The 12,577-nt window shown below is 38.0% G+C and overlaps 3 protein-coding genes across 3 annotated transcripts in view; 2 read left to right on the top strand and 1 right to left on the bottom strand.

The window, feature by feature from the left end:
- Positions 1-12,577, top strand: part of tmppe (transmembrane protein with metallophosphoesterase domain) — a 298,028-nt gene that overhangs the window by 70,497 nt on the left and 214,954 nt on the right. The gene's annotated exons all lie outside the window — the stretch shown is intronic.
- On the bottom strand, positions 1,138-6,618 carry fbxo22 (F-box protein 22). The gene is made up of 7 exons (XM_060865603.1): positions 6,426-6,618; positions 4,099-4,231; positions 3,751-3,838; positions 3,562-3,666; positions 3,167-3,319; positions 2,897-3,062; positions 1,138-2,594 (listed from the first exon to the last, which is right to left on the bottom strand). The coding sequence occupies exons 1-7, from the start codon at positions 6,554-6,556 to the stop codon at positions 2,201-2,203; spliced, it is 1,170 nt and encodes a 389-aa protein (XP_060721586.1). The 5' UTR covers positions 6,557-6,618; the 3' UTR covers positions 1,138-2,200.
- Positions 10,620-11,474, top strand: LOC132842654 (cilia- and flagella-associated protein 20). Its single transcript, XM_060865483.1, has 2 exons — positions 10,620-10,703; positions 10,977-11,474. Exons 1-2 carry the CDS (start codon positions 10,620-10,622, stop codon positions 11,472-11,474), a joined length of 582 nt encoding a protein of 193 aa, XP_060721466.1.

Below are 12,577 nucleotides of genomic sequence, written 5' to 3'. Positions count from 1 at the left end.
TATGGACCACATCTTTATGTTCAAGAATAATGAACATGAGATGTGATCGGTTCCTTTTGGGTCATCACCGTTCTGTACGGTGAAGCGTCGATGAATCTGAGGTGAAAGTATTCAGAACTCATCGTGCTCCTTCTATCAGCAGTCACGTCATTAATACACACTAGTGACTCGGTTCCACTAGCAGTCATACACACCCATGTCAGAACACAGAGTACACCATGTTTAACAGATGATCATCAGCCCTTCTGTTCCTTCTCTGTGCTCTTCTCTTGTCACATCATTCTGCTACAAGTTCATCTTAGTTTGATCTGTCAAAAGACCTGACCAGGCTTTATTAGATTATTAGACCTTCTGTATTTAGGCTATGAGATCATTCACATCTTCCACAGAATTCCTGAGCTCTACAGTGTGTTAAAGAATGTAGAAGATTGTTGATTTGTTTTTGCTCTCATTCTGATTGGTACTTTTTGTTCTACAGCTTAATGATAACCTCCTTCTTTTCTCCTTCTCATCACCTCTTTGGACCATATTGAGAGTTCCCATGAACAGTTATAATGAAATAACGTGGAAACAGGCCACACCTGATCATGAAACAGCTCATCAGTCAACTGGCCGATTACTTTTGAGCCTGTCAAGAGGAAGTACTGAGTAAAAACAGTTAATGTGATATTTTTGTTAATCACCATTTCTATCACACCATGATCTTCATTTCAAATCCATTGTAGTGATTCAGAGGCAAAAATACAAAAAGTCCACTGTCCAAATACTTACAGACATGATCATATACGGCTACTTGCTTTCTATGAGTTAATAAAGTTGGATTAAATTAATTATAATAAGCTCACTCACTCTCACTCATTTTCTACCGCTTATCCGAACTACCTCGGGTCACGGGGAGCCTGTGCCTATCTCAGGCGTCATTGGGCATCAAGGCAGGATACACCCTGGACGGAGTGCCAACCCATATTATAATAAGCTATAATACCAAAATATAATAATAATAAACTAATAATAATGAATATAACACTGATATGTTATATCATATCGTTAATAAGTTTTTCAATTGATGATAATCACAGAAATAATAATTATAAACATTTTGTAATGAAAAAAAAAAACACAATGAATAAAATAGTCTTGATTTCAATGATCCTTTATTTAACGTTTGAATAAATTTAACAAAACCAATTATTTATTCTACGCAAAAATATTGGATGAATTACGCAAGTTTTTTACACATAACGACGCTGATTTATAGTTTATAGCTGGTTCCATTCAGTCTAACAGCTGAAAAAAATAATACAACACAATAAAGAACAGAAAGCAGATTTACATTTTGTCATATTTCGAGAAAATATTTCAGATTTATTAAAATAATGAGGGAAAGATGTGTAAAGAACTCAACTCTATATTGTAACACTGTTATTAAGACGAGAAAAGAGAACCCTGCGATCACGACTGTCTACAGATAATCTGATCTGATTTTATTATGAAGTAGATAAACTGGAACGTGTCTGTGTGTGTGTGTGAGATCAGGACTGAAAACCTGAATTTTTTTTTAGTTGCTTCTGTTCGGTGAGAAACGATCACAATGTCTCCGTAATGAATTTATTCTGCTTCTGAGAGAAAGCCGGAAGAATCCCTACAGCTCTGAGCTCGGAAATATAACCTACTTTATTAAAGAACTGTAATAAATGTAGATTATTTGTTTAGTCAGGAGGCCCGAGTCAGGACTCGGAGCTTCAATATTTGAGCAGAAGCAGATAAATATCACAGAAGGAAATAAAAACAGATCAACAGCATCAATGGGGATTTCTGTAGGAATGAGAAGGAATGGAATTAATATTAGAGGTCTTAATAAATCCTACACACACCTTTTCTTTAGTTAAATACACAACAGCAGGTGTGGGGACTGAATCAAGAGGAAAAAAAACTATAGATGAAAAAATTCAGTACAAGTGAATATTTAACTGCAGGTCAGTTGGACAGGAGGGAAAAAATTCTTGTGCAAGTCAAAGAATTTTGTTTTTCTGAAACAATTTCTTGAATAGCTTTAGGATTTAAAAGTGCACTGATTTTAAAATGTACTAAGATTAAACACTAAATGTTACATGAAATACATGTGGAAAAGAAAGTCCCACGCTTCTAGTTAGCCCTGAAAGAACGAGAGAGAGAGAGAGAGAGATTGAGAGTGTATGTGTCATCCCAAGTGCACCAGACTCATGACGGTGGTGTAGCCGTGCTGCAGTCCGTTAGCGTCTGTCTGACTCAGTGTGTAGTTTTCTTTAACGATGCGGTCGCAGCCGATCTCTCCGTTTCCGAAAAACCCGAACAGAGGAACTCCGGGGAAGAGTTTGTGGAAGACGTCGGCCTCCACGTTGTGCTGGCCGCCGTAGTGGTTGTGTCCTCGCGCCACGCAGGCGAACATGAAGCCGACGGTGTTGGACTCTGGAATGTTGGCAGCTTTCAATCGTCGGATGGTGACTTCGGCGGACGCGGGCGTGCTCACATCCTGATCCATGAGCACTGAGGCTCCCTGAATCCTGGGACCACTCATAGTGAGACCTGCCACACCGAAGGAACCAGGAGAACAACTGGGAACATGACACACACAAACACACACCCTGAAGTGAGTATTAAGCATGTCGGTATTCCGCCATCCGACACAACTAGACATCAGCGCCTTTAGAAGGCGCTTTTTTCTTGTTTAAATCATCTCTTGTTTTTATTTGATATCGTATTACAAATGTAAGCACAGAAATAAATGCTTCCTGAGTCTGTCGTTCTGTTTTCTGTCGGATGAGTGTGTTTAAAGGTGACCTCTTAAGCAGAAGACTCTGAAAAACAGAAGCTTCCCTCAGTGTATATTAAACTCTATAACCTGCGTAACACGCACCAGTCCCTCTTGTGTGGGAGAACTCTCTCTACATGACCACCGGCGATAAGGACGTTACTCCGCCCCAGAGGTTCTAGCAGCTGGTTAAGGAAGCGAGCAGCTCCGGTTTTGTAGGCATCGTAGCCAAACAACAACACCACCTTCAGGTCAGGATTCCCGGCCAAGCCTTCGAGACAACCACACACGACATCTTATCATTCCTGTGCTCATGAATTTACGTATTTATCTATTTAAATTGCTCATATATTCAAAAAACTCATGCTGGTTTACCTGCTTTCTCTAAAGCGTTGTCGTTGAGGCTGTTTTTGCAGAAGTGAAACGGTCTGATGTGAACTCCCTCCATCGCAGGAAACAGAAGACTGAAACCAGCTTCACCCTCCATGAACTCCTGAGGGGCGCGACAGGACGGCTCACTGGGGGTCACTGAGGACAAAACAAACAAAACGTCATGAGACAAGAAAGCAACATGACGTACAGCAGGAGAGCAGAGCCGTTCTTTACCAACACAGAATTAAAACACAAAAATCTCACGATGTGAGGGTGCGTGCACTAAAACTAATAATAAACAGCACAAGGGGACGATTATAAGTTTATTAAATGCTCTTGAAATCTCAAATCCGTATATTTACAGCTACAGAACAGAAAAGACAGAAGGAGAAACTTACACACGATTCCTGGAGTAATGATGCACAAAATGTCACAGCTGCTGGGCAACAAACGTCTCAGCCTTTCCACCACGTCCAACTTGTCCTCCGGCTCACACCGCCTGGCTACGGCATGGGATCAGACACGGGATCAGACACAGGATCGTAATTCGTAACATTTATCATGAAGTAACAGTTACAACGTCTTACCTTTTTTATGCCTGAAAGCGCCATGATGTCCAGTAAAGTTCTCATTGTCTATCATTAACAACACTGTGTGGGGCAGCAGAAAGACATTCTATAGAGAGAGAGAGAGAGAGAGAGAGAGAGAGAGAGAGAGAGAAATGGAGAGAGAGAGAGAGAGAGAGAGAGAGAGAGAGAGGAGTTATGATATTATTGGGAAATACTTCAATGCTTAATAGTGACTCCACTACATCATATCGCCCTTTAAGTGTTTTATTACAAATACATTTTTTCAATTAAATATCATTAGAACAAAACATTTTTGGGTCTTTTTGTGTAAAAGCAAAAAAAAAAAAAATTTCAAAACCCTCGGACCTCCAGTCCATCCTCCATGGTTCTGAGGAGAACGTGTTCTTCATATAGCGATGAACCGGAAGCCGAGAGCCACGTCAGGTTCTGTCTTGTTCTCAGGACTCGCCGTGCACAGTTCCTCCACAGCCGACAAACACTAAGACAGAGAGGACAATAATCTGCTTCATGACTGATGTCAATAAATAAAGAAATAAATCACACCCTTAAAGAAAGGTGTAGGTTTATAAATACATTTTTTAAAAATCGAAAATCTAATTGGCTGCCAGTGTTTTTGAAATAACAAAGTTATTTCAAAAGACACTAGCTCCGCCCCTCGTATATAGCCATGCCCCACACTTTGGGGGAAGTCGTGGCCTAATATTTAGAAAGTTTGACTCCTAACCCTAAGGTTGTGGGTACGAGTCTCGGGTGAGGTGCCCTTGAGCAAGGCACCGAACCCCCCCAACTGCTCCCCGGACGCCGCAGCATAAATGGCTGCCCACTGCTCCGGGTGTGTGTTCACAGTGTGTGTGTGTTCACTGGTGTGTGTGTGTTCACTGGTGTGTGTGTGCACTTTGGATGGATTAAACGCAGAGAACGGATTCTGAGTATGGGTCACCATACTTAGCCGTACTGTATGTCACGTCATTTTCACTTTCACTTTGAATATGATCTGACAATTTTCTCCTCTATATCTGTTTCATACCCAAATCTATGCGATCACTCAAGATTCAGAGTTAATTTAGGCTCCGCCTCAGAATTGACATGTGGTGGCAAGTTTTTGATCACAATTGATGTTCACACCCTCCTGTGTAGCTGTAGTAAACACATTATATACTGATTTTAAATATTAAAAAAATTCTGATGATATTTATATTAACAAGAGGAATAATAATAATCCATCCATCCATCCATTTTCTACCGCTTTGGGTCATGACCGAAAGGACAAGATCCCGGATACAGGCGGCCGGAATGAGTTTCCTCCGCAGGGTGGCTGGGCGCTCCCTTAGAGAATAATAATAATAATAATAATAATAATAATAATAATAATAACAACAGAAATCAGCAGTGTGCAGTGATCAGATTTATCTCCTGTCTTGATCTTTTCCAACACCTGAGCTCTAAAAACTCAAGAGAAGAAAAAGTAATTCATGTCTGTCTCCTTCTCCACAGCTCGGGTGGGGCAGCTGCAATGCTGTTAAACCAGAAAGATCAGCTTTATTCTGTGCAGGACAAACTATACTTTAACTATATCTATAATTATTATTAATATAACTAAAGAAGAAAATGTGGGTTTTCTGTTTTTCTTACTTAATACATACTATAACTTACAAAATAATAATAATAATAATAATAATACCCAATAATCAAGCTTTACACTAAGATATTTATATATATATATATATATTGTCCCACTTATTTTTTCCTAGATAGTTTTTAAACATAAATTATTATGAATAATAGTATTGTGTAATAACCATTTTTATTACAAGGTCATTTTAAGCTATTATTTTTTTCTTACTTAATAAGACAAAGATGTCAACTACATAGTTTTATTACCCAGAATTGAAAACAATATACATTTATCATAAAGAGTAGTAAATAATAATAATTTATTATTATTATTAACTACTTTTCACAATAAGAAAATTAACCTTCTTTTTTCAAAGAATGTAACTGTAAATTAACTAAAATATTTTAATTATTATTATTATTATTATTATTATTGTTGTTAATAATAATAATAATATTATTATTATTATTATTATTATTATTATAACTACTTTTCACAATAAGAGAAAAACTATTTTTATTAAATAATAATAAATAATGCACATTTCTTTCATCTGTTAAAAATATTCCTTATTGTAATTTCCGTCATTTAAAGCTGAAGATTTGAGTTGTTTGTTTTTGATAATGTTTATATGAAGTGCTTCAGTGATGGTATACAAACACTGTGCTAACTGTGCTAATGTCAGTGTTCATCCTAAAACACTACACACATTTAAAAAAGTGAGAGATGAGGATCTGAGAAAAAATAAGAGATGAAGGATGAGAGTTCTGAAGCATTTAGAGGTTCTGAGTGAATTGTAAAGGTTTAAACTCCATACTTGACTGCACCTCAGAAGGCTAACAGGCTAACAGAAGCTAACAGGCTAACAGAAGCTAACAGGCTAACAGAGGCTAACATGCTAACAGAAGCTAACATGCTAACAGAAGCTAACAGAAGCTAACAGATGCTAACAGGATAACAGATGCTAACAGCCTAAAAGAAGCTAACAGATGCTAACATATGCTAACAGGCTAACAGAAGCTAACAGATGCTAACTCTCCGAGTGTAAACACAATACCTCGCGAACCGGAACACAGATTTGGTCGGCACAAACGTTAAGATCCTCTCCACGACTTCCGCCACATTTCCGAGCACAAAGCCAGCTTTACTCTCCACAGCACCGCTGTTAGAAGCTCCACCATCCTCCATCTTCCCTCTAAACCTCTTCCTGCACTTCCCAACAACACCCTTTTTTTGGGTTTGTTTTCACTTTTCGTGTGAAACTCGCGTCATACGTCAAAATAAGAGTCCAACACTACTATCACTGGGGCTTTTCAATTCAATTCATTCATTCATTCATTCATCTTCTACCGCTTATCTGAACTACCTCGGGTCACGGGGAGCCTGTGCCCCTGTGTCCCGTCAGGCGTCATTGGGCATCAAGGCAGGATACACCCTGGACGGAGTGCCAACCCATCACAGGGCACACACACACACACTCTCATTCACTCACGCAATCACACACTAGGGACAATTTTTCCAGAGATGCCAATCAACCTACCATGCATGTCTTTGGACTGGGGGAGGAAACCGGAGTACCCGGAGGAAACCCCCGAGGCACGGGGAGAACATGCAAACTCCACACACACAAGGTGGAGGCGGGAATCGAACCCGACCCTGGAGGTGTGAGGCGAACGTGCTAAACACTAAGCCACCGTGCCCCCCATTTCAATTCACTTCAATTCAAATTTATTTCTATAGGAGATATATTTCTTTTTAAAACTGACATTGTCTCAAAGCAGCTTTACAGAACATAAACATAGAACAAAAGGATATTATAAAGAATAATAGAAAGATTAATAGAATACAAAATTCAAGATTAATATTAGATATATCAAAATGTGTTTGTATTTATCCCCAATGAGCAAGTCTGAGGAGACTCAGGTGACTGTGGTGAGGAAAAAAATTCCTTAGATGGTAAAGGAAGAAACCTTGAGAGGAACCAGACTCAAAGGGGAACCTCATCCTCATATGGGTGACACTGCATGGTATGATTATAAATATAGTGAAGTGAAGTGAAGTGACATACGGCTAAGTACGGTGACCCCTACTCAGAATTCGTTCTCTGCATTTAACCCATCCAAAGTGCACACACACAGCAGTGAACACACACACCGTGAACACACACCCGGAGCAGTGGGCAGACATTTATGATGTGGATAGGAAGAGAAATGGGGTAGGAGTGATCCTGAAGGATGAGTTTGTGAGGAATGTTTTAGAGGTGAAAAAAGTGTCAGACAGGGTCATCAGTTTGAAGTTAGAAATTGAAGGGGTGATGGTGAATGTCGTCAGTGGTTATGCTCCAGTAGCTAAGTAGGCTGTGAGTAGGAGGAGAAGGAGAGATTCTGGAGTGAGTTAGATGAGGTGATGGAGAGTATTCCGAGATGGGAGAGAGTAGTGATTGGACTGTAACGGGCATGTTGGTAAGGGGTACAGAGGTGATGAGGAGGTGATGGGCAGGTTTTGTGTTAAGGACAGGAACCTAGAAGGACAGATGGTGGTGGACTTTGAATTTGAATTTCCAAAAGAGAGAGGAACATAGAGTTGGAGATAGGAATGGAGATAGGAATACGCAGGTAGACTGCATTCTATGTAGGTGAGGGAATCTAAAAGAGATTAGTGACTGCAAAATGGTGGTAGGAGAGAGCAAGGCAGCATCGGATTGTGATGTGCAGGATGCCTCTGGTGGTCAGGAAAAAGAGGAGAGGAAAGACAGAAAAGAAGACCAAGTGGTGGAAGTTGAAAAAGGAAGAATGTTGTAAGTTGTAAGAATGTTGTCAAGAATGTTGAATATCGACTTACATTTGTATAAAAATGTAAGTCGCTCTGGATAAGGGCGACTTACATTTTTATACAACTGAGGGTTAAGGGCCTTGCTCGGGGGCCCAGCAGTGGCAACTTAGTGGACACAGGGATTGAACTCACAACCTTCCGATTGGTAGCCCAACACCTTAACCACTAGGCTACCACATCCCAGGCTATCCATATATTTGCTATGGCAGATTATAATGAATACATATTGTATAATAGACTTCTTATTTGTTCATTCATTCTTTCATTCATCTTCTACCGCTTATCCGAACTACCTCGGGTCACGTGGAGCCTGTGCCTATCTCAGGCGTCATTGGGCATCAAGGCAGGATACACCCTGGACGGAGTGCCAACCCATCGCAGGGCACACACACACACTCTCATTCACTCACGCAATCACACACTATGGACAATTTTCCAGAGATGCCAATCAAACGATTGATCATGGCGAACATGCTAACCACTAAGCCACCGTGCCCCCCTTGTTATTTGTTGATTTGTAGAAATTTATATGATAGAACATGATTTTTTGTTTAAAACAATTGAATTTTTCGGATTTGGTGAGTATTTTTTAAAAGCTGTTAAAAAGATTATATTAAGGATGCAATAGTTCTGTAAAATTGGAACATCTAATAGATTTGAAAGTGGCAAAGGTATTACAACTATGGGGATGGAATTTAAGTTATGTGAATTTGTGGACGACACATTGTTTTTGAAAGATACACGTGAAGTTCATAAGGCTGTTAATTGTATGAATCTGTCTTCAATTGTATGAATCAATTAGAAAAACTAACATTAGATTCAACATGTGGTTAAAAAGGGATTTATCATTACAGGGAAGAATCCTTTTGTCCAAGGCTGAAGGAATCTCCAGATCAGTTGATGTTTCCTTATCAGTTGTTATGCCCTCTAATGTAATTAAAACATTGGACAAATTTTGACAAATTTTGACAAATTCTGATTTTATTTGGACAAGGAAATCACATTATTTAATCCAGAGATAATGGGGACCTAGAGGTATAAAATTATTATTCTCTAAACGATGTATTTAAAATCAATTGCATCAAGCAACACTTAAAAAAAGAAAGATAATATGTGGAACACATTTGCCAAATTCCTGTTTAGGTCAATCAAGTGGTATTGAATTCTTGTTCAAATTTAATTATTCTATCATTCTACTCATAAAATTCCAGTGAAACTTGCAAGATTTCATCAACAAGCACTCATGGCATGGACATTGGCATATAAACATCATTTTTTTCCCTAGAAGATATTATTTTATGGAATAACAGATATATTTTATATAAACATAAACCTTTTTTTTTAAATATACGGTTAAATAATAACATTATATATATACATATATACGTATATATATATATATATATATATATATATATATATATATATATATATATATATATATATATATATACGTATATATATATATATATATATATATATATACGTATATATATATATATATATATATATATATATATATATATATATATATATATATATATATTATTGGTTAGTCAGTTGATGAATATTGATGTTTATTGTTATACACAGAGTGTCACAGAGGAATTTTCATATAAAATAATGCATAGAATTTATCCAGTAAAACATGTATTAGAAAGGTTAGGTTAGGTTAGGTAAACTTTATTATCCCCGAGGGGCAATTTGTTTCACAGCCAGCAGAATCCATACAATCCCAAACACAGTCCCACACAACAACAAACAGTACAGAGGAAAAAAAAAAAAAAATGAATTAAACATTTAGGTTTAAATTAAACATTGACTATTCGTGTAAATTCTGTAGTAATGAAAAAGAAACAATTTTCCATTTATTTTTTCATTGCATTTATACAAAGATATTTTGGGTTGATGTTGAATTTTTTATTACAAGAAAACTTAATACAGATGTTAAATTGGACGGGTTTGATATAATGATATATTTTAATGATTGTGGGATAGAAAATGATAAAGCATATGTTATTGAATTACTGATCTTAATGGGGAAGTTTCATAAAATACAGATAAAATGAAGTGGTCTAGTAGTAAGTCAAATGTTTTTTATTTCATCAGCGAATTTAAGCAAAACTGCAATATGTTGTATAAATGTAAAAATAGAAAGCTTCCAGGGTTTCTAATATTATCTGAAAATTTACCTACAGTCATTTACTTGTGTACACTGATGGCGTTTATGTATAACGGATGCATTGCTATATCTCTCTTGCATTGTTATATCCATGAGAAATTCTGATTCTTGTTCTGATTCTGTTTAACGTAATCAGAATCAGCTATAGATGCTATTTAAGCCACAATCTAGGAGCGAAGAGCTGTAAACAGAAGTGATTTATAAAAAGACAAAGCAGAGTTTTGATATTTTAAAGCTATGTTTAATAATACGTTTCAAAGCGGCTTCTTGTCCATTTTGTACAGCATCGGAAGCAAACCTCTACACCACTGGGATAAACAGGTAAACATCTGCTCATTTAGTTAGACTGATATTATTAACAACTCTTAAGATGCATAACTAAAGTATCAGTGATGCCAAGATGGAGACTTTTGGTTGAGTGTAAATCTGGGTTTAGTACATCAGGCACTTTGTGATCAGTCTTCAATCTTACACACAGTTGTAATACACACTCACCATCATGATACTAACTGTACAACAGTCTATGTGTCTATCTTTCTAGCTTTATCTGTCTGTGTATCGACATATACATTTCTAATAAACCTGTACTTGCAGGTGAGAAATGGACATATAAAGCGCGTTACAGACAACGACATCCAGTCACTGGTGCTGGAGGTGGAGGGAACCAATGTCAGCACGACCTACATCACATGCCCGGCAGATCCAAACAAAACCCTAGGCATCAGACTTCCCATCATGGTCATGATCATCAAGAATCTGAAGAAATATTTTACATTTGAAATCCAGGTGTTGGATGATAAAAACGTGCGGCGGAGATTCCGAGCCAGCGACTACCATATCACCACACGGGTGAAGCCCTTCATCTGCACCATGCCCATGCGCCTGGAAGAAGGATGGAACCAGATCCAGTTCAACATGTCCGACTTCACACGTAGAGCTTATGGCACCAACTACGTCGAGACGCTGCGAGTGCAGATTCACGCAAACTGTCGCATAAGAAGAGTGTACTTTTCTGACAGGCTGTACTCGGACGACGAGCTGCCGGCCGAGTTTAAACTCTATTTGTCGGCACAAAACAAAGCAAAACAATAAAGTGACCTGTCTCGTTTGGTGTAGTTTTTTCTGCCCTGTCTTATATGTTTTATATGCAATGTGAGCTAGGAATCCAATCCAACATTCATAGCAAAGATGATAAAATATTTTATTACTGTAATGTGTAATGAACAGCTTTATTTCTGAACTGCAACATCAGCTGCCACAATAGATGGGGAGAGATGGGGGACTCGAGTCATATGAGTCATATGACTTGACTCGAGTCAGACTTAAGTCGCAAATTTGAGACTTGAGACTTGCTTGACAAATATTAAAAAAAGACAACTTGACTTTAGCTTGACATTCATGACTTGAGACTTACTTGTAACTTGCACATGTGTGACTTACTCCCACCTCTGGTAATTCTACATGTGTTTTCAAATGTACATGGTTTATATATGGTATTTATATGGTATGTAAATATATATATGATCAATCACCTCTCATAAAACCTCTTATAAAACCAAATCTGTATACAGAAAATGCACAGTGGAAAAGTCTGGAATAGAAACACTGATTTCTATAATGTTTCAGCATGCAAGTCTTAAAGGTGAGGTCTCCGATTTTTGAGAAATGCTTCAGAAAACTGAGTCGGTCCGAAAACAGAACAAATACAAAACTAACGTGTAGCCAATGAGCAGAAGGGGGCGGGTCTTGTCAATATGGGTGGAGAGAGTGTTCAGTGCACATGTGTGACATTAGCAGAAAGCGGTTTTAACATTGACATGGAGGATAAAAACAAAGAAAGAAAGCGAAGAAAGACTTACGATAAGGTAAGAAGTAGGACGTGTTAATATAGGATCAGCTTTCCAGCGCTGGAGAGAACTGAAGGAGCAGGAAGTTGGTCACATATTCACAGATTGGAGTTTCCTGAATCAATAACTCCTGAGCTAAACACTGTTACTACACAAATAACACCTCTTTTCTATCGTAGTAATGTAGAGACGCAGCTACAACCGTGTTTTGTGTAGTAACAGTGTTTAGCTCAGGAGTTATTGACTCGGGAAACTCCAATCTGTGAATATGTGACCAACTTTACTTAAGACGCCGAGGCGCTTTTTTCCTTCTCGATAGGTGAGTAACGTTGGTTTTGCTTTGTTACA

The sequence above is a fragment of the Tachysurus vachellii genome, chromosome 1 (genome assembly GCF_030014155.1).
Source record: "Tachysurus vachellii isolate PV-2020 chromosome 1, HZAU_Pvac_v1, whole genome shotgun sequence".
Taxonomy (NCBI): domain Eukaryota; kingdom Metazoa; phylum Chordata; class Actinopteri; order Siluriformes; family Bagridae; genus Tachysurus; species Tachysurus vachellii.
The sequence above is the reverse complement of the archived record's forward strand: the minus strand, read 5'-3'. Positions and strand labels throughout refer to the sequence as shown.

Excerpts from the sequence above, each read along its gene's own strand:
- fbxo22 (XM_060865603.1), bottom strand. The coding sequence starts at position 6,556 with ATGGAGGATGGTGGAGCTTCTAACAGCGGTGCTGTGGAGAGTAAAGCT. Across the intron at positions 3,063-3,166 it reads CAACGCTTTAGAGAAAGCAG|GCTTGGCCGGGAATCCTGAC; the intron begins GTAAACCAGCAT and ends GTTGTCTCGAAG. Across the intron at positions 2,595-2,896 it reads CTCCCACACAAGAGGGACTG|TTGTTCTCCTGGTTCCTTCG; the intron begins GTGCGTGTTACG and ends TCATGTTCCCAG.
- LOC132842654 (XM_060865483.1), top strand. The coding sequence starts at position 10,620 with ATGTTTAATAATACGTTTCAAAGCGGCTTCTTGTCCATTTTGTACAGC. Across the intron at positions 10,704-10,976 it reads TACACCACTGGGATAAACAG|GTGAGAAATGGACATATAAA; the intron begins GTAAACATCTGC and ends CTGTACTTGCAG.